At 35.3% G+C, this 23,936-nt stretch overlaps 2 protein-coding genes across 9 annotated transcripts in view; one reads left to right on the forward strand and one right to left on the reverse strand.

Annotated features, from left to right (window-relative positions):
• LOC106162196 (activating signal cointegrator 1 complex subunit 3) overlaps positions 1 to 23,936 on the forward strand; it is a 158,561-nt gene that overhangs the window by 44,663 nt on the left and 89,962 nt on the right. The gene's annotated exons all lie outside the window — the stretch shown is intronic.
• On the reverse strand, positions 1,431 to 23,547 carry LOC106154093 (uncharacterized). 8 transcript variants are annotated; one of them, XM_087001419.1, is made up of 8 exons: positions 21,240 to 21,409; positions 20,497 to 20,966; positions 8,702 to 8,860; positions 6,646 to 6,933; positions 6,003 to 6,359; positions 5,505 to 5,753; positions 4,523 to 4,598; positions 1,431 to 3,150 (listed from the first exon to the last, which is right to left on the reverse strand). In XM_087001419.1, exons 3-8 carry the CDS (start codon positions 8,775 to 8,777, stop codon positions 3,012 to 3,014), a joined length of 1,185 nt encoding a protein of 394 aa, XP_086857545.1. In that variant the 5' UTR covers positions 8,778 to 8,860; positions 20,497 to 20,966; positions 21,240 to 21,409; the 3' UTR covers positions 1,431 to 3,011. The 8 variants fall into 8 exon arrangements, with proteins under 8 accessions (XP_086857545.1, XP_086857546.1, XP_086857549.1 ...); XM_087001420.1 differs by lacking the exons at positions 20,497 to 20,966; positions 21,240 to 21,409 and adding an exon at positions 23,341 to 23,547; XM_087001423.1 differs by lacking the exons at positions 20,497 to 20,966; positions 21,240 to 21,409 and adding an exon at positions 14,062 to 14,244.

Here is a 23,936-nt window from a genome sequence, read left to right on the forward strand (position 1 = left end):
TAATATGAGAAGCTGTGGAATTGGCTAAACACTCAGCATATGAATTGTCCTTGTTTCAAGTGGGGGCATAGTAAATTTGAAAAAAATATATGGGAATTTACAGATTTTATTTACTATGTATACCCTCATTATAGGCTGTGCACCTCTTATGTACATAATTTAAGTAAACAGAAAACACAAGTATTGGCTTTACAAGCTTATTATAATATTTCCCTATATCTATTTGCAGTTGATAGGTTGAAAAATTATTTTCATTGTTTTGATGCCAGGAATAAACAGTTTTTGGCATTAATTTCCTGACGTATTTATGTATTGTCATTTCTATGCATGGTGTCTTCAGTATTTGTCTACTGCTGCCAAGGGATTTTATAAATATTCTTTTAAATTTTGAAATTTTGTTTGATAAAACATTTTTTTCAGCATTTCAACTGAATTTACATGTTTGAACATTCAGGCCTGGTAAGAAATTCATTTGGCACAAGTGGACAATATATATATTTTTCTTTCTGTATGTTCTAACATTGTGATCAAGCCTTACCTTAGCTTCTCTAACACAGTTAACCCCGGTAAACTAAATTTTATCAGTCTTCTCAAACACAGGTCTCCAGTGACACAACAAATTTGGTTCTGTGTGGAATTTTTAATGTTGTTTTGGCGTGGTGTATATTGATGATTATTAAGTCACCAGTGATTATGATTATTAAGTTATTGTTTTTTTTTTTTGTTGAAATTTGCCAGAATATTCTATGTGGCATAAATGCAGGTCAAATCCTGATAGTGTAGGGAGTCTTGCTTTGATAGATTTTATAGAAATGACATGCATTTGTGTGGCAATTTTAATTTAATTTTGATTTTAATTTAAAACTTGATGTTAAAACTCTGAAAAAGTGAAGCATAATACACATTATCTGAATTATATGACAAATGTAAGGTACCAGTCATTGTAATTCACTGAATTGAACAGGCTAACCCCTATTGAGCATGCAAAGTACATTTGACTCTTTGTTTTAGATAGGTCCTTTATGGTGTTGAGGTTAAATTTGGAAACAGAATGTCCTTATAACCAACACCCTAAACTTAAACCCCCTTCACTCTGATTCTTTCCCCATTTAGTGTCTATCATCGCAAATAATGAGTTTTTTTCTCAAGAAAAGTCAGCAGTTTAGGTGACATGCATGCTATTGACGGTGTTGATTTTTAATATGATATTTGCCTTGATCTGTGACCTGTGTGGCACCTTTGATACTTTTTGGGCTTAATGGTTTTCGGAAAATGTAAGGTCCTTAGGTTGTTTTTTTTTCTGATAGATTAGATATGTACATATCTGTCTTTTTTATGATGGTTATTTACTTTTTGTAATGCCAACTGGATGATGAAAGGCTTTCAATTTTCATTGTAGGGTTTGGTCATTTATAACATAATAATTAATATAGATAACTAAATAGCTTTATTCATAGTTCACTTTAGCGGACATAATAATAAGCTGCAACATGGAACTGATGTATATACAACTGCTCAAGCAGGACAAAATATAATACATTGAATATAATGGTTTTTCAAGACAATAAGTTCATTTAATATATTAACTCTGGTACATTACAAAATAGCTGTGGCATGATTTTTCTTAAAAAAATAATAAAGCAACATTTTATAAATACTACTTTCACCTTGTAACTAAAACTTTTTTTATTTATTCCCTTGATTTTTTTATTATTTTTTTCACTGCCATTAATCTCAGTTAAGGTATATTGATTTGTTATATCCTGTAAAGATTGCTGGTACTGCAACTAACATTTAAGTAAATATATAAAAGGAATTAAAGAAAACTATGGCTTACTTTGATAAAACCAGACTGACAAACTTCATACAGCACTATACTTCTAGTTAGTACTATGGCATCTGGGTTGCTATGTTTACTTTGGAAGTATGCAAGCTCTTTGATAATATATTAGCAATAAATACAATATACATCATTAATTAGTGTAAATACTACTTCATCTTCCCCACATTTGAATGGGTTTGAAAGAAACATGATTTTTTGCTTAGATACATTGGTATATTTGGTGACTATTTGAAGTCACTTTTCTTTTTTTCCAATTGTAAATTCATAAAATAAATAAATAACTTAGTTGAATATGATGAAATAATTTACACATTAAAAAGAAACTACACTGATTGCCTTGCAATTCTTCTTGCACAATGCTAAGCTTTTTGTAATGTACAAAGAAGGATAAATAATGTACAGCTATTTATATACATAGTAGGTATTGCACACAAGGTCTGCATTGTTTTAGAGGTTCTAAAAAGCACCTCTAGCACAAGCACTTCACTGATTTTGTCACATTTACCATACACATCTGCCACCTTCATCACGTTATAGCAAAAAAAAAAAATTATTTCAAACATGGCTAAGTAGCTGCCCAATTAAAAAGTTTACCACTTATTCAAGATCATTTACCATACTTAAATATCACTGCTGCTGCCATTTTATCTTTTGTCAGAATGTAAAAAATATACTTACAACATATCAAGTTTGAAAATTGATACAGTTTGCATATATGAACCTTAAAAGTATTTGAATGTATAGTCATGCATTTGTCTAACATTTACCAATATAGGCTACAGTGAAAAGCTTTTAGCCAAATTCACATTTACTTAAGTAAAATTTAAAATACATAGAGTTGAATACAATTAGAGAAATTTCTAAAGATTAAATGTGATATTAAAGAACAGTTTTAAAAAGCAGATCATACTCTTGATGTAACAGTGCATTCAGAAACTGCAAGTTGAAGAAATCTGGTGTATTTTTTTCTATTACAAATAACCTACATTTTATACTTCTGTTTAGAGTCCCTTCATATTTTGATATCCCACTGTCCTCCATCCTGTTGTGACCTTACATTTGGCCACTATTCACCAGATGGCAGCACCATCCGTGTCGGTTGCCTTTTGTCTACTGACCAGCAGATAGAGCTCACACACGCACACATACGCTGACCTGTGGGCAGCCTTCAGGTCAGTGTGTTCAGTTTGTTGTGATTACTTCTGGACTCGTACCAAGTGTTGGAGTTGTCTTCAATTATTGTTGAAGAGGAATGTGATGGACTGAGGACGTTTGTTGAAGTATATTTAGGTGTCCGTTCTCGATATCTGAAATCATTTTAGAGGCACAAAATACAGACTGGAGCACAGAATGTGATTAAGTCCATGCATACATTTTGGAATTTTAAAGTACAAAAATAGTTAAGAATGAATTATACAAACATATAATTACCACAAATAGGAATGTCATTCTGCATTACTTATAAAAGTGTACTAAAGTTAAGTACAATTTTTTTTCTTTGGTGATAATACTTTCTTAATACTAAAATAAGACAAGGCTACACATTTTTAGTTACATGTAAAAATGGCAGTATAGCTTAATTAGTCTGCCTTCAGTTTCATGCCCTGCAGACAGTATTTTGTTCTTAAAATATAAAATCCTGCTGACTTCATGATATAATGATCTACGGCCATCTGTGACAGACATGAATGGCAGCACCTGCCTTATCAAAAACCTTTGTCACATACACAGTTAAACAATCCCGGAGAACAATTATGCATGCATCAGTGTCGGCCGTAACAAGCTGCTGGTTTTATATAAAAAAAGGCAGCTGTCCCAAAGGGGCAGTATGTAGCATGAAGATGATTCAAGAGGATTGGAAGACTAAAGATAAAACCATATTTTGCCTCACAATGGTGACTAGGTCATAATTTAAGTGAAAAAGGGCCGCTATTTAATACTTATATAATCAGTTGAAAATACTGGGTTGAAAAATACTTCTGATCATCAACACTCAGTTGTGTTGAGAAAAAATTCAAATAAGGAAAAATAATTTTTTTGCTCTTCATTGAAATACTGCTTTGGCTTATTTCGTACTTATAACTGCCAATAATTTGACTGGCAAATACTGTTTTAGGCAAAGTTTTGTGTGGCACTTATACATACTGTTTGTAGTAGGAATACAACCAATCTTTTTTTTCAGTCAGATTGCAGAAGATGAACTTCTTTAAGGAACACTTTTTTTTGCAGAGCATATTTGTTAGGTCAAAAGACCATGCTTTCATGTAAACATTTTTGGCTCATTGCATATACTCTTGGAATGCAGATCATAATTGATAAATTGTATTTTTTTTCAATCTAAGTCAATGTCAGGTACATCCTTTCCCATAGTTTCAAACATTTTTGCAGTCTCTTTCAGAGTGTTAAAGATACGCTTGAGGCATCTGCGAACTTTCTTCCAACTTTGCGTATACTTCCTCTGGTGGCGTTTGCTGAGTAGGCCTGCATAAAACACGAGATAAAATGGAAGGTGATGGTGGTTTTAGACAATTCAGTCTAGACAGGCGGGAAGGAGGGAAGGGCAGACTGACATGCAAGCAATTCCCAGATGCCACAAAGCATCTTCCCCATAACGATAACATGCACTGCATTTACAGAAACTCATAAAACATAAAAAGTAAAATGAAAAAATGGCTATACCTTTTTATTATGAGAAGAATGACTAGGACAGCCAATATTAACAACAGGCTCCCAAGGACGCCTCCGATGATTGCAGCTGAAAGGAAAGCAAGACAATGCAAAGATATTGCTTCATCTTTTCTATATAGCTTTGAATGTGTATTGTGTAGTTTGTTCCTTTGGGAAGGAGTTGCCAAAGATTATTTCTTGTTGCAGCCATGTTCATAAATACCTTTGACAATCTTTTTTTAGGCATGCTTGTTTTATATTGTGTTCTAATTAAAAAGCAGTTTCTGATTGAAATCAAATAAAAAGATAGCATGGGAGTTAACAAATGCAAACAAATGGCCGAAGTCTAAGAACAGCATAATTAAACCTTTACTGTAAGAGGCGAAGCCAAATTTGACCTTCATTGACCCCTCATGTAAAGAAGTCATTTTAGTCACTACGTAATGCTCATTTGGTGCATTACATTCAGGTTTAATTTCTCAAAGTTATTCAAAGACCCACCCAAAAAAGTAGCTCATTTAATTTCTTTGCAAGCTGCTCATATTTTTCAAAACACCAAATGAATACATTATTTCATTTTTTTCTGTCATCTAATTTCACATCAGTGGATGATTTGCAGATACATGTTTTATGGTGAAATTCTTATAGGTGTCTTTTTTTTTTTGAACTTTTTGTTTATTGCAAAGCGTAACTAATAAGCAGCATTACTAATATTCTACAGCAAGCCCATGATTGCAGATATTCTGGTAAGCTTGGCACATGTACAACTGAGAAGCTGGACAACATGGCAGACATCATGCAAAGTGGGTTAAAAAATATTTCTTACTTAATTTTTTTCTATTAATTTTTTAAAACCAAATTTAATCGGTTTTCTTTACAAAAAAATATATATATAAGTGACGTAATTAAAGTTTTGCAAATCTAACTAATTTACTGTGCAGGTTATATCAGATCACATCTAGGCAGGAGATGAGTCTTGATGGCGTATTCTTACCTGCAGGGATGGTTGCTTCTTCTTGCTGCATTAGGAATTTTTGGCTGTGCTTGAGCTCTGTCGTGGCAAAAGATGGCAGGAGTGATGATAGAAGTTTAGAGTTGGTGGTCGGCTTGACAGATACTTTCATCTGATTTCGCAATGTACTGGTCAGGATGACATCATTCTTGGGGTTCGGTCTTGCGCTTGGTGGCATCCTTGTGGTGGGAATAGAGGTTGGGTTCTGTGTTGTTTCCATGGGAGGAAAAGCTGCAAAAAATGCAATTAGTTGTTATGGTGCCTGAATATTTTATATTTTATTTTCAGAAATCAAGAAGAATATATTGTGTTTTTTTTTTTTAATTCATAATATGCACCTGAATGTAATCGAAACATTATCAAACAACCTGCCCATGAGATTGGGTAAGAATTAATCCTAATATATTTGACCAGTTCCCAGAAAAGTCTAAGTATTGATATAATGGATTAAAGAGCCTGATAGATCCCCAAGTTCCATACCTTCAAAGTACAACCACAACCCCTTCCTTCGACCATTATTGACTCCACTTTTGAACCTGAGAATGAGCTCATTGGCCATGGTGGTGAAGATCAGGTCATTCTGTCTGCTGCCACAGAGAGTAGAACCACGCAGATTGTCGTGGATGTAAAGCGTATCTTCACAATCGCTGCCATTGGCATCTTGGATGTGGAGGTCCAGAGCCAGAAGTTTTATTTTCTGACCCGGATTCACAATGATATGGAGCTCACAGTCCTTGTTGCTAGGGTAGTTGCTAGGGTAACGTGGGCTATGGATGTAGCCATTCTGGGTGAAAAGTTTGTCCTTATGCTCGTCACATATGTCGACGCTCCAGTCCACTACAATGAACAAATTGATCAAATTATGCCTAATGCTCAGTTCTGTTATCACAAATGAACTATGGTTCTGTAATGTACTGCTTACATTATATTTTATTATAAATTATAACTGTGTAAATGATGTGTTGATAATTTATAGAATTAAATGGCAATGTTGGAAAAACTCTTAACAAACAAAAAATAGTCCCCCCCCTCCCCCCCCCCCCAAAAAAAAAAAAACCTTCACTCATCAGCAAGTAGGCCCGCCTTTCAACAGTAAAGAACACCATGAATGAACTTTTTTTACCTGGTATACACTCATATTCAACCTGGATGTAGTTGCTATATTGCTTGCAGTGGGGGATGTAGCGCCCATAGTCCCCAGATGGCAGGTTGATACCACAGTGTGACTGGCCGACACAGGAATAAGGCGTGTCTTCAGTTACATGACAGTCACCTTCAGTGTAGTTACATTTTCCACTGGCACTGAGGCCGTAAATGATCTTGTTGATGCGTATCATGGATCCAATGCTGCACGTCAGGTTGAGAATATTGCTGGGATGGGCAAAACAGATGCTGGCATTTCTGGGTTCAGCTGAGGAAAACAAAAACAGTAATATATTAGGCGAAATGAAAACAACCCAGAGCAGCTGGAGGAGATTTTGAGGGATACAGTACATCTACAATGTTGAAACATAAAATTTCTGTTTTTATTATAAAATTTTAAAAAATGAAAATGATAATGTTGAATTATTTTTGTGAAAGGACAACCAAAGTCAAGACAATGAATTCAAGAAAGTTTAGAGCATCACAGTCACTTGCAATATATTTCTGATGTTCCAGATAAAGTGTTTACTCCATATGGCCTGCATACATGACTGTGATAAACAACATTATAATAAGGCTTGACAACTGGTGCTCATATATGTAGCTAAGATCATTCTTTAATAGCTTAACTTTGTTAAAGTTTGTAGTTTTCAGTTAAGATCATTTGATAAAAAAAGAAAAAACTTCTACGTCTCTTCTGTGGTCCTATGTTCTACTTAGCACAAGATGGGGTGGTCAAGGATGATAGGGGGAAATGATTTTGCCCTAGTATCTGCTTCCCCTGTGCTTCCTCCAATTAGGCCTGAAACCTTGTTTAATGCTGGGACCCATGTAAAACTGTTGAGAGAAAGGGGCTGCAGGGTGATCTCCAGTCATTCAGCTGTTTTTACACTAGACCTGAATGTGGATGTGTAGCATGAATCTCATGCTGGAGAGATAAGATGAGTGACCTTCTGCAGATAGTAAGTGACCCCAGTAGAGTAAAAGTACCAAACACCAGCACGAGACCAACAATTTCTCATAGGTCAGAGGTATAATGGTGAGGTGCAGAGAAAACGATAAACCAATAAACAAAAAGATAATTAGAAATAAAAATGTTATAAAATAGTTGTAAAAATTCATTGAAAATAATGTTACACAGACTTGCGTAAAAGTTAAGTAGGCATGATTTAAGAATGAAGGGTTGATTACTGGTTAAGTATAGCATTGAAAGAGCTAAAACTTCCTTATTGAAATCAGTTTACAAGAACAATGAGTGTGCATTGTGTGGACTGATTATTCATTTTGTATTGAACACATCTTTTTTCACTCATTGATTGTTGTTCAGTCAGTCAATGTCTTAAACTGAAAGTAATTTCAGACAAGAACCTGGTCAATAATTGCTTAAATATTGGTGTATTACTACTGATAAAAAGCCGTGATTGCTATTTTTCTGTAGTGCACTGACTAAGCCTTCTTAACATTTTTTTTTGTAATAATGGATGTGAAACTCTTTCTCTCTAAAATGATAGCGATATGTAGAGAATATTTTTTTTTTACTATTCTTCCTTTGGTTATTTAATAAATGGCATTTTTAATGTTTATATTGCAAAAAGGCATCAAAAAATTTTGAGTCTTCCTTGATACTTGCTAAAACAATAATATTGCTACCTTGAAATAATAACTTATCAAATAACTGTTTAAAACCCCACTTTTAGGTCCATAAACATGAGATATTCTTGAAAATATGACAGACCACATACCTAGCGATATCCCTATCTTCGTACATAAACAATATTACTATCAATTCAGATTTGCCACAACAATGAAATAACACACCAAAATAACACCAGCATAAGATAAGCTTACAAATAAGTACAGGCAGAGAGAGATAAACTTACAGGGCTCACTCAGTGCAGTGTATTAGTCTTATAGCTTCTTATATTTTTAAAACCAGAGAGAAGAGTCAGTGCTAATCCACATACACATACAACAGCTGTTAGCTCTACTACTACCAGTGATGCCAATGCACAGATATAAATTACTCTGTTACTCACCCATCGTTTCCTTGTATCCAGTAATGCACATCACCATGACTGCCAATGCAGTTTGAAGGCTCTGCAAGTTTTTCATCTTGAATGTAGACTGATGTTTTGTTTTTCCCTTAAGTTCTTCAATTCACTCACTTCACCAGCACATCGATGACAATATGGTGCCTGTAAAGGAAATTACAACCATTTAAATAGAAACTCCACTGGAAACAGCTTGGAGAGCCATGATTTGTGGGCAACATTTACGATCTTCTCTGATTTTCTTGGTTCATACCCCTTGACCTATAGTGGCTTTTTTAGGCCATCATAAACTTACCGCTGGTGCTGGAAAAATATTTTTGCACCTGTAGCGTCAGTATGCCATGCAAGCCTGTATGGTTTCCAGGGCTCTAATCTGCTAGTCAGAGTAACCTATAAACTAAACTGAAATGAAATAAAAATTGGCGGCACATGGTGCAGGGTCTTTTCTTTCTTTCTGGGTTGTCAGCTGGGTTGCCGGGTTCACCTGCCTCTTTTTTTAAAAAAACTACCTCTGAGCTAGAACATGTTTTCTACCTGTCAGTCAGTAGATTACTACGAGGCTGTTGCACACAGGTAATCTAGATGTGCTGCACTAATGATGTCAGCACTGTAGTACTTGGAATTCGTTAATGAAATGCTATAGTTAAAGAGAGGATCAAGCAGTCTTTGCTTTTGTATATTTTGTACTGGAATTGTTCTCAATCTTTATAATCGTAATTTTTTCCCCAGAATTTTCTCAAAGTATAAATACTTAAATGAAATAAAGTGTTTTTAATGTTCTTTTCACATTGCAAAAAAAATCATTTTTAAGGCAATCAAGGGGCTAGTTCCGTGAAATATTTCCTCTTACCTGCTAGCTGTTGGTTCTATGTGTCCCCTTGTGCGATTGGTTTATAAGTACTACACCAGTGTTAATTACCGAATGAAGTGAATTGTTAGAGGCCATACAAAGCCATCCAGTCCTCTCACTTAACAACAGTACAGTGAAAGTGAAAAGATTCATTAATTTCCCTAGCCTTCATTGTGTTCTGGCCTCTAGTTGTAAAGTAGGAAGTTGAGATGAAACCTAATCTATTTTATTGATTTCCCTACAAATGTCTGCTGTATGCAGCCATGTATTAAAGCTTGCGTAGTTTAATAGTAATCTTCTACTCTGCAGAATATTTATTGATGGAACTCATAAGATTACAGGCTTCCGGGATAAGATTATGCAATGGTTAATTCAATAAATTAGCATAACTTTCCTTTGACTCAGCTTATGAAGCTTTCTTCTCATTAGACTAATCTCATTGTTTCTAAGTACATCTGTTATCTTAAAAAGAAAAAAGCCCTGCCAACAAAAGGCTGAGATAATACCAGTGGGTAGAAGATCCATGTGTATGGCAGTCTCTAGTTATACTCTGGGTATTGGAACAGATGCTACTTCTAACTTGTTTTATCCCCCCACCTGACACGACTCTCATGAAAATAATCTAAGGCATTAAGCAGGAATGATATTGATAATATGTGTAGCACTAAATATCCAGTGGATAAAATACTTTTGATATCTGACTCAGATTAAAAGGGGGTTTAGATAAAACTGGGGTATCATCGACAGAGAAGCATTGTTTTTGAGGCAGTGGCACTGCATGAAAATTCAATCAGATAGGACAGTTTCTACCACTAGTACGGAGTCATCCTCTACATGACCCCTGTAAACTGTCAGTTTTTCGTTGAAACCCACAGCAGTCAGTGGCACACTTTGCCTCCCTCAAGGGAGGCACACTTTTCTCCCCTCACAAAATATTTAATTGCTGTCCAGCTGTGGTAATCAACATTCTGTTGATTCCCTACAGTGGCAACAGAGTGCAATAAACCTTGGCATAGGTGAGGTGGAACTTTAATTGAAAATTTCTGTTGGTTCTTTTTTTTTATGGCACTTCTAACTCCATTTAGATAAACAAACTTTGATCACATTGATACATTATGGAAGACTCTTGAAAATAAGTCACAGGATACACTTTATCCTTTCTGGTTTGTAAAGAATTTGATAGGCGTCTTGTTGCCTCATCTAAAATCAGTCTCCATTAATAAGACTTCTTTTTTTTTTTAAAGAAAATAACATGTTGAATATTAACCAGAGTTTTTACTTAGTAATCAATGTACAGACCTTACTTCCTTTAGGTTATCTTTCTCCTAAATTGAAGAAAATAGACAAATGCTGTTCCTCCATTCTGAAGCCCTGTTCTCATCAGATCTAAGTAAACCATTTTAGGTCTAACTTTAAGAGAATGAAACTTGATTACAATCACCCTTTTCAGATTTGTCTTGAACACTGTGATTTTACAACTCAAGTCAGGAAGTACAGGGGGTAGGGTGGATGGGGGTAGGTTAAACACCAGAGTAGTCCAATCGCACTGATTATAGACCTAAAAATGTTCTCCTTAAAACTGAAGTGAACAAGTCCCTATTTAACCTCCCTCCTAGCTCACTTAATATTTACACTGGTTCTAAAAGTCAAAAGGCATACCTGCAGAGGGTGCACACGCCGGCAGTTAAATCCAAATAATTTGTTGGTTTTATGGTTAAGTCCCCACAAGCTCCTCATTCAAAGAAGGTGTCACCTGCACGTGCCTGAGAGTTCCAACTGACAGCCGGCACACGACTGTGATTGCTTTTATATACTGTGGATGCCGGCTCTTATTAATCTAATACAACAGAACAACCACAGGTTATCAAAGGCCGGTGTGCCGCGCTGTCATTAAGTCTGTGGCTGCACAATTAAAGTATCAGTGCTGCCTGCCTCTGCTCTGTTAACACAATAGAAGCAACCATCTGAATAATTAGGCACGTGTGGAGGGCTCACTTTGACAAGCGGCACACTTCAAGCATTAAAGGGGGAGGTACCCTCCCTCTTAAATAGGATAATTTAGGAAGTTTCATCCCAGAGATAATCATGATTTATTATACATGCGGGTCTTAGGATATGCAGAAGTCAGTAAACTGTCCCTTTGAAACTGATACTGCTGGTCTGTGTTTATTTCAAATTATAAACAATAACAATGTCATCTGTATTCATCCTCAGCCTATCTTTCAGGCTTTTAGGTGTATTTACAATCTAGTTGTGGCATCTTAACTAAGCAATGTACTTTTGCCACATAAACAGTCAGCAAAGATAGTATGGTGCTCAGTTGAATTGCAACTACTGGACTGTATGTGTATTTAGAATAAACTTAAGGAAATAAATTTTGACCTTTTGTGGTTTTTTTTTCATGCAAAATAAGAACTTGTGACTGATCATGAAAAGAAAGTTTGAAAAGATGCAGAAAAATGTAGGAAAAGGCAGTTACAGAGAAGGTTATGAGAGGGGAAGGCCTCTCTCTCTTTTATTACCATTTTACTGTTCCTATCTCAGAACATATGGTCAAGGGACTTGTGCTCTTAATTTACCCATTGTGTGCAGTAGCGACTAGGGAAAACAACAGATTGTACATTTGTTGACATCATCCAATATTTATTTAAGAAAATGCAATGAAGAAACGTTGAATGATGTGTAAGGCATGAGTGTATGTGTGTGTACCACATGCATTTGTGTGGATGAGTCTATCTGAAATTCATTTAAGGGTTGCTGTCAGGTGTTTTGCTAGAAAATGAAGGCCTGAATATTAATATATAGGTGTATTTCATGACGGAGAGCTTCAGAAACAAAAGGGACAGACCACTAGAATGGAGTGATGGAAATCAAGTCACCTGGACCTTGCAGATGGTGTTCAGGAGACTTACAGATAGATATTCACTAATTAATACCCTGGCATCTTTTGAAGTAGGTGAAATCGCTACCAATAAAAAAGCCCCAGTAATTTCACAATGACTGAACTAAAACTGTCATCTGGCCAGGGAGGCTTAATAACTGTCACCTGCTGTAGGGCAGCTTCAAAGCACCAGGACTCTAATTATCTCATAGCCACAGACTACAGCAGGTGGGGGTGGCAATTAGCTAAAAGCTATACACTGTCAGGGCCTTGTTGAAAACAACAGCTGCCTGGGACAGGAGTAAGCTGGCAAAGTATTGATTTATACAGGGTTGTGGCTGGTTAGCTTAGCTTTAAGGAACCTGGATATAGTGGAACTCCCAACTGAGTTACCTGGAAAACCACAGATGTCAAGCTACAGCAGAGGAGACTGCTAATTGTTGGTAGACAGGTCTGGTAGGATCAAAGGGAAGATGTAGAGATGTTGAAAAAATGAGGTGCCACAATAGATCAAAGAAGTGCCTAACAATGGTCCTGATGACATCAAAGAGGTAGTACCAGTGATGAGGCAGAGGAGCAGGAGATGTATGGGGACAGATGACACTGGTTTCATGCCTTGTGATGAAACAATAGCCTGTTTCACAATGGAACTTTTAACATTGAAAGTTGGGATAAGCTTTTCAACCAAAATTTGAGTCTACTTTGACATAAGATAAGCTGAAAGCAGTCTGATTAAATCAAGAATTGCACCTGTTTTATTACAAGAGAAAAAAGTGTATTATTTTAGAGCAGTAGTAACTGCCTCTTAATGAACTTCTGTTGATTTTCCAAAACTGAAGTATTTTAATTTTTTGATTTGTTATCTGAGACAAAATTTTTGTTGAAATTTGTTTTTGTGAAATAGGCCCCAGAACATGAGTTAGGGTGTGTCATACTGTGTAGTTTACTAAACCCTGGATGTAAACACTTGATTGCACCCTACCTAGGCAATACCTCAGTAAAGTGGTCAGCATAGACAGGCTAGCTGGTTAATGGGGGGACCAAAAAGATTCTAACCTGATCCAGATATGTTACTATCATTATTCACAGTGAAACTATTTACTTTTAAGAGTTAGGACTATTTTAGTTAGAACAGTCTAAGTGGCTTTTTTTAAAAAATTGACAGTGTAGAGATATAGATATAAATGCTTTTTCAGGCCTGTAACAAGAATTTCAAAGGGGGGAAAGTCTTTTCCTTTAAAAAATTAGGCAATTTTACTGTGAAACGTGTCATGTTAGAAAAAAAACTTGATCAAAGGTTCAGAGCCGATCTTCCAGCCAAAAAGGAGGGGTGGGGTGGGGAGAGGGAGGCAGTTCACCCCCCTCCCCCCCCGGCCTATGTGCCTGATGTTTGATTTTGAACAGATGGATGTTGCTTACTGTAAGAGATATATATTATGGATCCTCTTCCATCATGGCCAATGCAGTTGCTGAGAACTAAAATGAATAGGCAAAATACTTTTGATTAGAGCAGATTTTTTATCACATAAGTCACTTCATGCAAACGGCAAGTGCACTGCCTAGAGGAGTAAAAAGGGGCAGTTAGTCACAGTAGGACCAGCTGATTAAACTCACCTGAGTTCAATGTTGTTTATACGTGAGTTCATTCATGCTTCTGCTCACATATTTTTTGTGCCCCTGTATCCCTGTATTGGCAAATTAAAGCTGCAATTTCCCTGTTAAGTTGATGATCAATCTTATTATTGGTATAGTAGCTCTTGAAATGATTGCTTTCCTGATACCTATGATGTCTTGAAAGGGAGCCAGTTACAAGATAGATATATTTAGCATCTGCTTGCCTGTAGAAATACCAAAGTAATAGCTTGGCCAGTAGTTTAAAAGCCTGTCAATAAAAAAAGGACTGGTAAATTTCCTGAGTTTGCTTTCCAGTCATGAGGAAAGAAATAACAGTTTTTAGATTGAATACTCTCTGTCTGTTCTTGCTATTATAATTACATAACAAAGAGAGCAACAATCATGTTGTTGAAACCTCTAAATTTCATCTCCGGTTTTCTCTGCCACCCCCCCCCCCCCCCATAAATACCATCACTTCATTGTCCAATAAAAAGCCTTACAGATGAAATCTCATAAATTCCAGAACTCTTTTCATCAGACTGTTCTCTGATTGGCAGTTTGGTAATGGGGGAAGTGTGCCAGGCACGGGCCAGCTGTCATGATACCTCAGCAGTGGCAATGGCCTGATGGGGAACATTATCGGCACATGTCTGTTGCCCAATCCAATTATTGCTGCTCCATTTGGCCAGTTAGGGCTGATTTAATTTGTGTACACCGTTACACGCAATAATGACTGAAACTGGCAGCATGCCAGATACATGTTAATGTTAATCCCCTTAACTAAAGCAGCACCCCACACATTTTATGTGCAACTGTCAGTGTTAGCTAGTTTGTCAGATTCAGTATTGATTCTTTGTTTTGCTGACTCTGTCTGGACAAAGCAATGACACAATCAGATTGGCCAGTTGACCGATTGCCTGTCATGACCACAGGAAGCAGTTGAATCATAATGGCATATGTGCCAAGGACAACAAACTGGAAAACTCATATTTTAGACATAGACTTTTCATAAGGCCTACATTTTTCTTCACAAAACATCCATTTTCAGTGTTGCATGTAAAAATTCACTAAGTCGTGGTGCACCTGTCTGACAATTGCAGGATTGCCTTATTTACAAGCTGGAATTTGTAAGATTGCTGCATCTGTTTGTGCATCATGTTATATGGTGATTTTATTTGATGTCTTATATATAATTATAATTATATAATTATGGGTATTGTGACTGAAAGCATGTTAAAAACATTTGTTGGACTTAACTTAGATAATAAGTCAAAGGGTATGGTAGGGTAGTCTCTGCTGTTTTAGAAAAAAAGTTATAGAAAAATTAATAGAAAAACAAATTAATACCTCCTTTAAAGTCACTTTGAGCATAATATCTGCTCCATTTTGAGAGTTGCGTATTGCAAGATGCCTCTCATTTCATAGTATTTCTTTTTCACAACACTGTGTTGGGAAAATTAATGCATTGTATGATTCATACTCGACATCGAGCTTTTACCATAATTGTTCTACCATCTGACTGCATGCCATCTGATATAACAGAACATTCATCACTATAGATGACTGTTTGAAGACAAACATTAATTTTACCTATGTATTCTCTATACCATTGATTCCCTGCAAAAGTTAGATACTGAATAATTGATCCATTGCACTGTTTTCAGTGTAGATAAACACATTAGGAACATCTGATATGGCCAGCTTCTATTTTAAATAAGCCAGACACACAATTGTTACGTGGACAATCAAAATTAAAAGTTTGAGAATTTTTTATGAACTTGAAAATATTTTTCCTTTTATCACTTTATGATATATAAATATATTGAGATTCATCTGAGAAAGGTGAACATTTTAAAAGTGATTTCATGTCTCAACAAAGGAAAGCTGTATAGAGTAACAACATGCACTATTTGCAAATATAAATTCCTAATGTTCTGTGTGGTTTTGTGGCTTTGGAAGGATATGAACCTGTGAATTAAACATAAATGTCTCTCCCGGTGACCAAGGAAACCAGGCAAAGGTTTACACAAAGAATGCTGTCCTGCTGTCTCTGGTTTATGAAAAAAATTTGAGTATGACATGACCAATTGCCACAAACTGCGCACACTTGAAGAAGTGAGGACTGAGCCTACGGTACTGGGAAAGATTCTGTATTACGGGATGAATCACAATTCCTTCAAATAAATGTCCAAAATCTAATAACAAATGACAGTTCCACTGGATGATGGATTATGTTCAGATATGAAACTTCCTTTCATCAAGAATTTTTCTCTAATTGACCACAGTTGTTTGGTCTGTGAAACTTGAAAAGATTCCATCTCCTAAACTAAGTGAAGATTTCTTCAGACAATGTTTTCCAATCAATGCAGATCATTCAGGTTTCTTTAATCAACTTTTTTTACTGGGCTTCTGCGAGTTCACCATTTATCTTTGTGAATCAGGCTGTTAAATGTCTTTTATTGTCCATGTGACTTGGAAAGTGGTTTATTGATGATAAATATTTACTTTTATTAGGCAAATAACTGGATTATCCACACCTAATGTCAAGTATTCATCATTTTGAATGGGCTTCAGTGGGAAATTTAAACATGCTGCATTTTGTATTTGCTGTATAGGAAAATGAGTCTGTTTATTATCTTTTCTCATTATGAACTTGCGTCTCTCACTCCTGGCTGGTAATACTATTTTATGTCCTACTCTCCAATCTACATTGCAGAGACTTTTTGGGCTTATTTTTTACATAACCAGTGGTTATAATTTACCAATACTAAGCTGCAACAATAGTGATTATTTTAGATTTTGAGTGTCAAGTGGAGTAATTCCATTTGGAACATGACTGGAGAATTATCATATTAAATAACAGGAATGGATTGAGGCCGTCTTCTGGGTCTTCCCGATGACAGTCAGATTTTCATGTTTACATTGATGGGTATCTGATTTTTTTTCTGTCGGAAGATGGTCAAACATGGAGGATGGATCAAAAAAATAATTTGGAAGACCGTCTGAAAATATCTTTGGATCCGTCCCTGAATAACCACTACTGCAAACAATTTGTAGAGATGTGCCTTTGGATTTGGTATTGTATTTAAGCCCTCCCCCTCCCCCCCCCCCCCACACTCACACACACACACACACACACACACACACACACACAGCTGTGTGTCGTAACTGCTTAAATTTTTGGGATTTTTTAAAGGTCCACTTTCATCTCTGTATTGACAACCTTATAGCCAAGAGGAATATATTTTATATATCATTTTAGTTTCATTAATCACAAAACATAAATGGAGCATTTTACTCTCTCTCTCTCTCTCTCTCTCTCTCAAACACAAATGGAGCTTTTTACTCTCTCTCTCTCTCTCTCACACACACACACACACACACACATACACACACACACGCACACTCATCTTCTCTTTTTAATTACCTGTATCCCATGTAAAAAGCTGCAATACCTTTTGTGCATCTTGCAGCATTTTGGTCGAAAGAAAACTAGCTGTAGTGCCAAATGCTATTTTTTCGACGTTGCAAGGGTTTTGCTGTGTGCAGCCTCATTGAAATGTCTGTGAAGTGGATTTGGCATTTGCCCTTTGTAGCTTTTTACAGAAACATGTTTCTCTGTATATCAGATGAAATGAGCTCGAAACTCAGTAATTCACAGTTTGATACAGATTTTTTTATCAAAAGTTCTGTCAAATTATGTGATGATTAATGCAATTATAGTCAGCACGCTGTAAGTCATAAGAGAGAAAATTTAGTGTGTTTATACATGTAGCCACAACAATTTCAGACTTGCTATTATTTGTAAATCAAACCATTTGAACTTATTTGCATTATATTTTGATTTTATATGCATGTGAACAGACTTTTTTGTGACAGAGTACCTAATTAATATCCTGTGGTTCTTGGTTCTGTTTATAATCATTGCTTCTTCCTTTTTTTTTTTTTTTTTTTTTTTTTTTTTTTTTTTTTTTTTTTTGCATAATTGGATTTTTTGGTTTTAATACATTTACTGATTATGTTAGCAAACTTGGCAGAGTCAAAATCTGAAATTTTTTAATGAAGGAGCATATATCAAAGACACAAACCCAAATTATTATAATTAGTAGTAGTATTAAAATAGTGGTATACCATATACACTATTGGCTATAACGTTAAGTTCGTGGTGAAAGAGCATACCTTATTTATGGTAATGTCTCATGTCTAGCTGCCCTATTTTCTAAATTAAGAGTGCATCAGCTTGAACAACTTGTATAATACTTGGCCCCTAGCTGGTTGTCAATCATTTGTAAAACTAATTTAATCTTGCTGGATTTTTAGAAACCCTATGGAACAAACATTCTCTTTAGTTGCACCCTTGATGTCATATTTTAATACCTGACTGTGAATCAAAAGGATATTCGTGTAAATGAAAATGGGTTTGAGAAAGTTATCAAGTACAATAATGGTTGGTTATATGTACAGAAAAAAAAGGAATAAAAAAGAAACTGAACATGAATGTTTAATGACAGTGATCAGATCTGAAGTGGAAATGGTAGACCAGTCAAGCATTTACACAAGGGAAAATGAGAAAAAAAGGCATTTAGAAATGTGGAACCTACAGGAAATGAGAAAATCCACATTAAATGGAAGATGAATGTCCAGTGGGATCAGAGGAGAGATTCAGTTTGCATTTCTACATCCATTTCATTAGACATTGCATGATGGTACCAGGATATAGGAGACACGGGGATATGAATATTTAATTCATGAATACGCCATAATTGTCCAATTTCATGTTATGTTTAAACTGAAACTGCAGCTATCTATACAGTGGTGTTAATTGAAAAAAAAAGACTACTTTGGAAAGTATAATTGAATTTATCTGTTTTTATGTAACATTTTGAATCTCGATTCCCTAGATTAACTACCTAGATTTAAGACAATGTTCCTGGGCTGTTTCTGAGATTTTCTAAACCATAATGCTGCGGCAGATGGGAAGTGTCTCAGATATCTGTTCTGCTTAATTCCTGATGTTCATTTCATTGGCTTTGTCTCCAAGCCTGTGCCAGATGTGAAATGGTTTGACTTTCACATATTTAGGTTCACCTCACTTCATCAATGTCTAAGGACAGTTTTTCTATCGTGGCTGATGTGTCCAATCAAGAAAAACCAATAGCAATTATTTGGTCAGTCATTAATGGGTATTGATCTGTGAAGTTTTTTATATTCAGGCACATTGTTTCCATTCTGATCAGCTTTGTCTATAATTCATGACTTTTCAGTATTTGAATGTAGTTTATGAACATTCTGAGTGACCAAGATCTTTAGGCACAGCATCAAATAAATTGACCCCTATTATGTATATATATGTGTTTACTCTTGATGTTATCATTCTGAAAAGGCCATGGTGCTTAAAGAAAAACTACTGATTTTTTTTTTCATTTGAAGATTATTTCATCAATTTTTGGTTATGTGACCTAATAACTCTGAATTTTTTTCTTTTTAATGTCTGTATATTTGTCAGTCTTGCTGTCTGATTTTCAAACTTGATTTGTTGTATTAACACAGTTTGTATGTGCATTGTTTGAAACAGACTATATGTTTGATTATACCCAACATATCTTTAACCAAAAAAGCACAAAGAAATATTCAAAGATAAGATAATTGAAAATGATAATGGTAAAAAAATCAAGGACAGAATCTTCAAAGAATACAATCGAGATTCATATTTATTGAGATTTTGACATTGAATAAAGTGGACTATCAAAATGGAGAGAAGTTGACTGGCACTTTATTCTACTTGTAGTTCAAGACAAGGTTTATTAACCTAACACTCACACAATATATTAAATTCCATGAAATATCCTGCAGTTTACACTGTTCTTGCACTCTGAAGATGAACACAAATGTCAAAGCTTATACTTTGAGAGGATGGGCCCTTTTTCAAGGACAGGTATTAAAGGAAATCAATACAAGATGTATGCAAATGTGTATTTTCATTGCCTTTATAACCTCTTATCTACCATGAAACACTATTTCAAGTGGTTTAATTAATTTTTGTCACTTGATAGTACAGCGCACAGTCACATTAATTCCAGTTTCATAGACTTAGTTTTATATTCCATGATTTTGTTATTCTTGGTTTTAGTCTTGCATGTGCATGCTTGCATAGGTGCTCCCATGTGCATGTGTGCATATGCACGTGCTCGCACGTACACACACACACATACATACACACACACACACACACACACACACACACACACACACACACACTGTGAACCATTTTGCCAAGAGATATAAATACACAACAGAATTCCATCCAGTCATGAATGGGCAGATTTATGCTTTCTTCTTTATCAAGTGATTAACTGATGGTGCTTTAGAGATAGTTAGCGAGATTTTAACCTACCATCTTTATTTGCCATTTCAGTTGTCAATATTATCTCTTACCTCAATTTATTTGCGCCCTTTCTCCTTGTCTACTGAAGTGTGATATTCCTGCCTATGCCTCATCTCCGTCTTACTACAGATATTTTTGGATAGATATTGTCCTTGGATAGATATTGTCCTCAAATCAAATGAAGATTTATCTCAATAAAAGGAATCACGCACTGAGTAATCTTGTGTATGGTTTTGTCAGGCTGGAAGAAAAACCTTTCATAAATAGATTGAGTTATGATCATCCAGTCAGTGCAGTTTTGCTGGTTCTTAATGTTCATAAAATTATGGCTGAGAATTTCCAATAAGGCTGTCGTAGCGTCCAGTCTTGTTCTTATATGCAATCTGTGAAGACGTAGGAGTTACAGGCAATTGAACCATTCACCTGCGTATTTACAGCCATGTGACGGCGACCCAAGTAGCTGGTCGATGGTTTTCAGATTTCCGCATAAATAATTCAGTGTTTTCAGGGTCCCACTGCTCTGGTACATTAAACAAGTGATTCAGATAATTGTCATACTTTATATACAGTGGTAGGGCCTGGGTATATGTATATTGGTCTTAGAAAAAATATCTTTGATATCCATATATATATATATATATATATATATATATATATATATATATATATATATATATATATATATAGAATTCTACAACAGTTACATCTGCGTTACCATGACATTAACAGAGGTAATTAGTAATGTCACAAATGTTTAGGCCAAAGGAAATGGTGATGGTTTTCTAGACTATACCTTTTTATAAGTAGTGGAAATGATACCTCATCTGGAATCAAAATGTGTCCTATCAAATTGTGGCAACATGCACGAAGTATATAATTAATAGCTTTTTCAGTTTACGTATTCTTCCTCCTCCTCTGATGGCTGGACCAAGACTGGCATTCAGAATTGCTTTAAAACAGGCACAGAATATTTGCACCACTGTAAAGTTGGTAGAATTGTTCTTTCAATAAATGAAAATATTGATGTTTTTTTGATGTCCTTCTGAGCAGTGTAATAGGTTAAAGATGATAAAATGTGTTGACAGGGCTTTACACCTTGAAAAAGGACGGAAAACAAACCATTGTCACATTTCGAGGCACCATATCACAAACAGTTCAATAATTGTTATTCCTACTCCCTATCATTGTTGTCCTAATCTATAGATATCCTCAAGGATAACACCTTAGAGGGTTTTGATAAACTATAGATAAACAAGTATATTTGAGGAAGGGTAACAGTGTGACAATAAAACCCACCAGTCATAGGGAAAAATGTAATTAATCGATGTGATCAATTGGTTATTGATTGCTGGATCATTTGATATGTGTTGACTATTGTGCAGAATAATATTTACTCTGACTATTGAGGCAATAGCATTTTCTTGTGAACTTGTTGCAATATCTGTAACTATAAGGCAAAAGATAACATATTGTTATGAATGCATCCCTAATTAATGTGGCACCAAGTGCTAAATACAATGTCGACGTGTCAACCAATATGGCACACAAGGGTAGACGTGTAAAGATGATGTAATGATAAAGACATTCCGCTAGCATAATTACTCTCAGTCATATACTGTAAGAAAAAGGGTCACTTAGGAAAACTTGGATCAGAAGTCCACTGTAAAACTATTTTCTTTATAATAAGAGCCTGCAATATTCAATTCTATGCCTAGAATGCAGTTGGTTTTTCTCCAGTTAAGTATTTGTAAGATTTTTGTCCTTACCACTGCCTGGTACATGCTTATTAATTGATTTCACATTCAGAAAGTGCAAGATAGTTATTCCTATGTATATTGGCTAATTTTAGAATACATCTCTACACCTTGTGATTCATACATGTATTGAACATGACAGACTTTGTTTACATTATTTGATATAAAGATAAACAGTGATATGTTATAAGGTTAAAACAATACATCTTTGTCTGCTCACTATCTCTTATGTACATGTAGATTAAGCATCACAGTATATCTACAGAGAGTTGCTTTTACAATGATTCAATTACTTTACACAGTACACACACATGCACCCGCATGTGCACACCCACCCACACCCACACACATACACACTAATATCATAATTCTGAAGTACTGGTATTTACAAAAAGTATGTGCCATTTATGAATTATAGAAATTCTGGATGAATGATACTGAAGTATTAACTGGTATAAATTGCTGCTTCTGACATCTTAAGAATGTTTATCCTTTCTGTCTTTTAAAGCAAAAAAACTGAAGTTAAGTTCTTTATGAGTTTTGATACAGTTTTTAAGGCTTTGGCTACGTACAGACAGGAAGCTGTAATAGATGGCAATAGGATATTACTATTGACTTAAAATATTGCTATCATATGACTAGTTTTGCTTTGTCCTGGATGCTTTAATATGCTAAATTGCAGCAGCAGCATTTGAATATGTGATGCATTTATATAATTAGTCTGATTGATTGTCTTGTGAAAGGCATGGAACGAATAGGTACAAATAAATGCTATTTTTCTCTCTGATGACTTGATATCTCACATGACCTACCAGATGATAACCTATTGCGGAAGTACATTAATATAATGGGCCACCACACTAATTCTATGCACCAAATAAAATTTTTGAGATTAAAATGATGTTCGCAAATACAACAGAAATATTTTATGATGGTAATATCCAGCCTTTAAAGCACAAAAGCTTAACCCCCGTTTTAAATTAACCTGCTGTGATCCAAACTAAGGAACAGAAGGTGCAGAATGTAGTGCCATTGATGACAGTTTTCAAGTGCAATTTGATTGAATTATAGCTAATAAAGATTTCAGTTAAGCTTCATATTCTCTTGTAAGAAACCCTAAGAGCTTTGACTTAAACCTACCAGTCCATCTGTCCATGTAGTAAGTGCGGTACTTCCAACCAAGTAATGGCGATGGTGGTAACTACATATAGCAGTCACATTGATAGAAGAAATGATTTCCATAAAACATTGTCAGTTCTCCAGTTAATGTAATCAGACCAGAGGCAGTATTCAAAATAAGTGGTAGTGATAGAGAAGTTTACCACAGCAAAAGTGGCTTATTTTCAAATCAAATCGTATTTCCTCTACTTGATCCAACTGTTGTGCTGTATTGTTTAGTTTTTATGGAGTTACCTTTGCCTCTTTATCAAGCAGAAATTTAGCTTATCGGTAAGCTTAATGGTGTTTAGTGGAAACAATGGGTGTTTGGTTATCTAGAGATATATGAAAGTTCAATGCTGTTTTGATTCAAACCTATTTAACTCTAACTTCAATAGGTGGATTGTTAAATAAAATGGAATGCCTTGGTCACAAAGGTTGTTAAGATTTTCCTTAAATTCACTTAGCTATATGCTTAGTGTATAGACTTCCAAATTAAAAGATTATATCTTATGTTCTTCCCTACTTTACTAAGTAAAGAAAATTGTTGTTATCATATACTTGACAGTGACTTCATA

The sequence above is a fragment of the Lingula anatina genome, chromosome 1, assembly GCF_051362555.1.
Source record: "Lingula anatina isolate TDL-2025a chromosome 1, LinAna3.0, whole genome shotgun sequence".
Lineage (NCBI taxonomy): Eukaryota > Metazoa > Brachiopoda > Lingulata > Lingulida > Lingulidae > Lingula > Lingula anatina.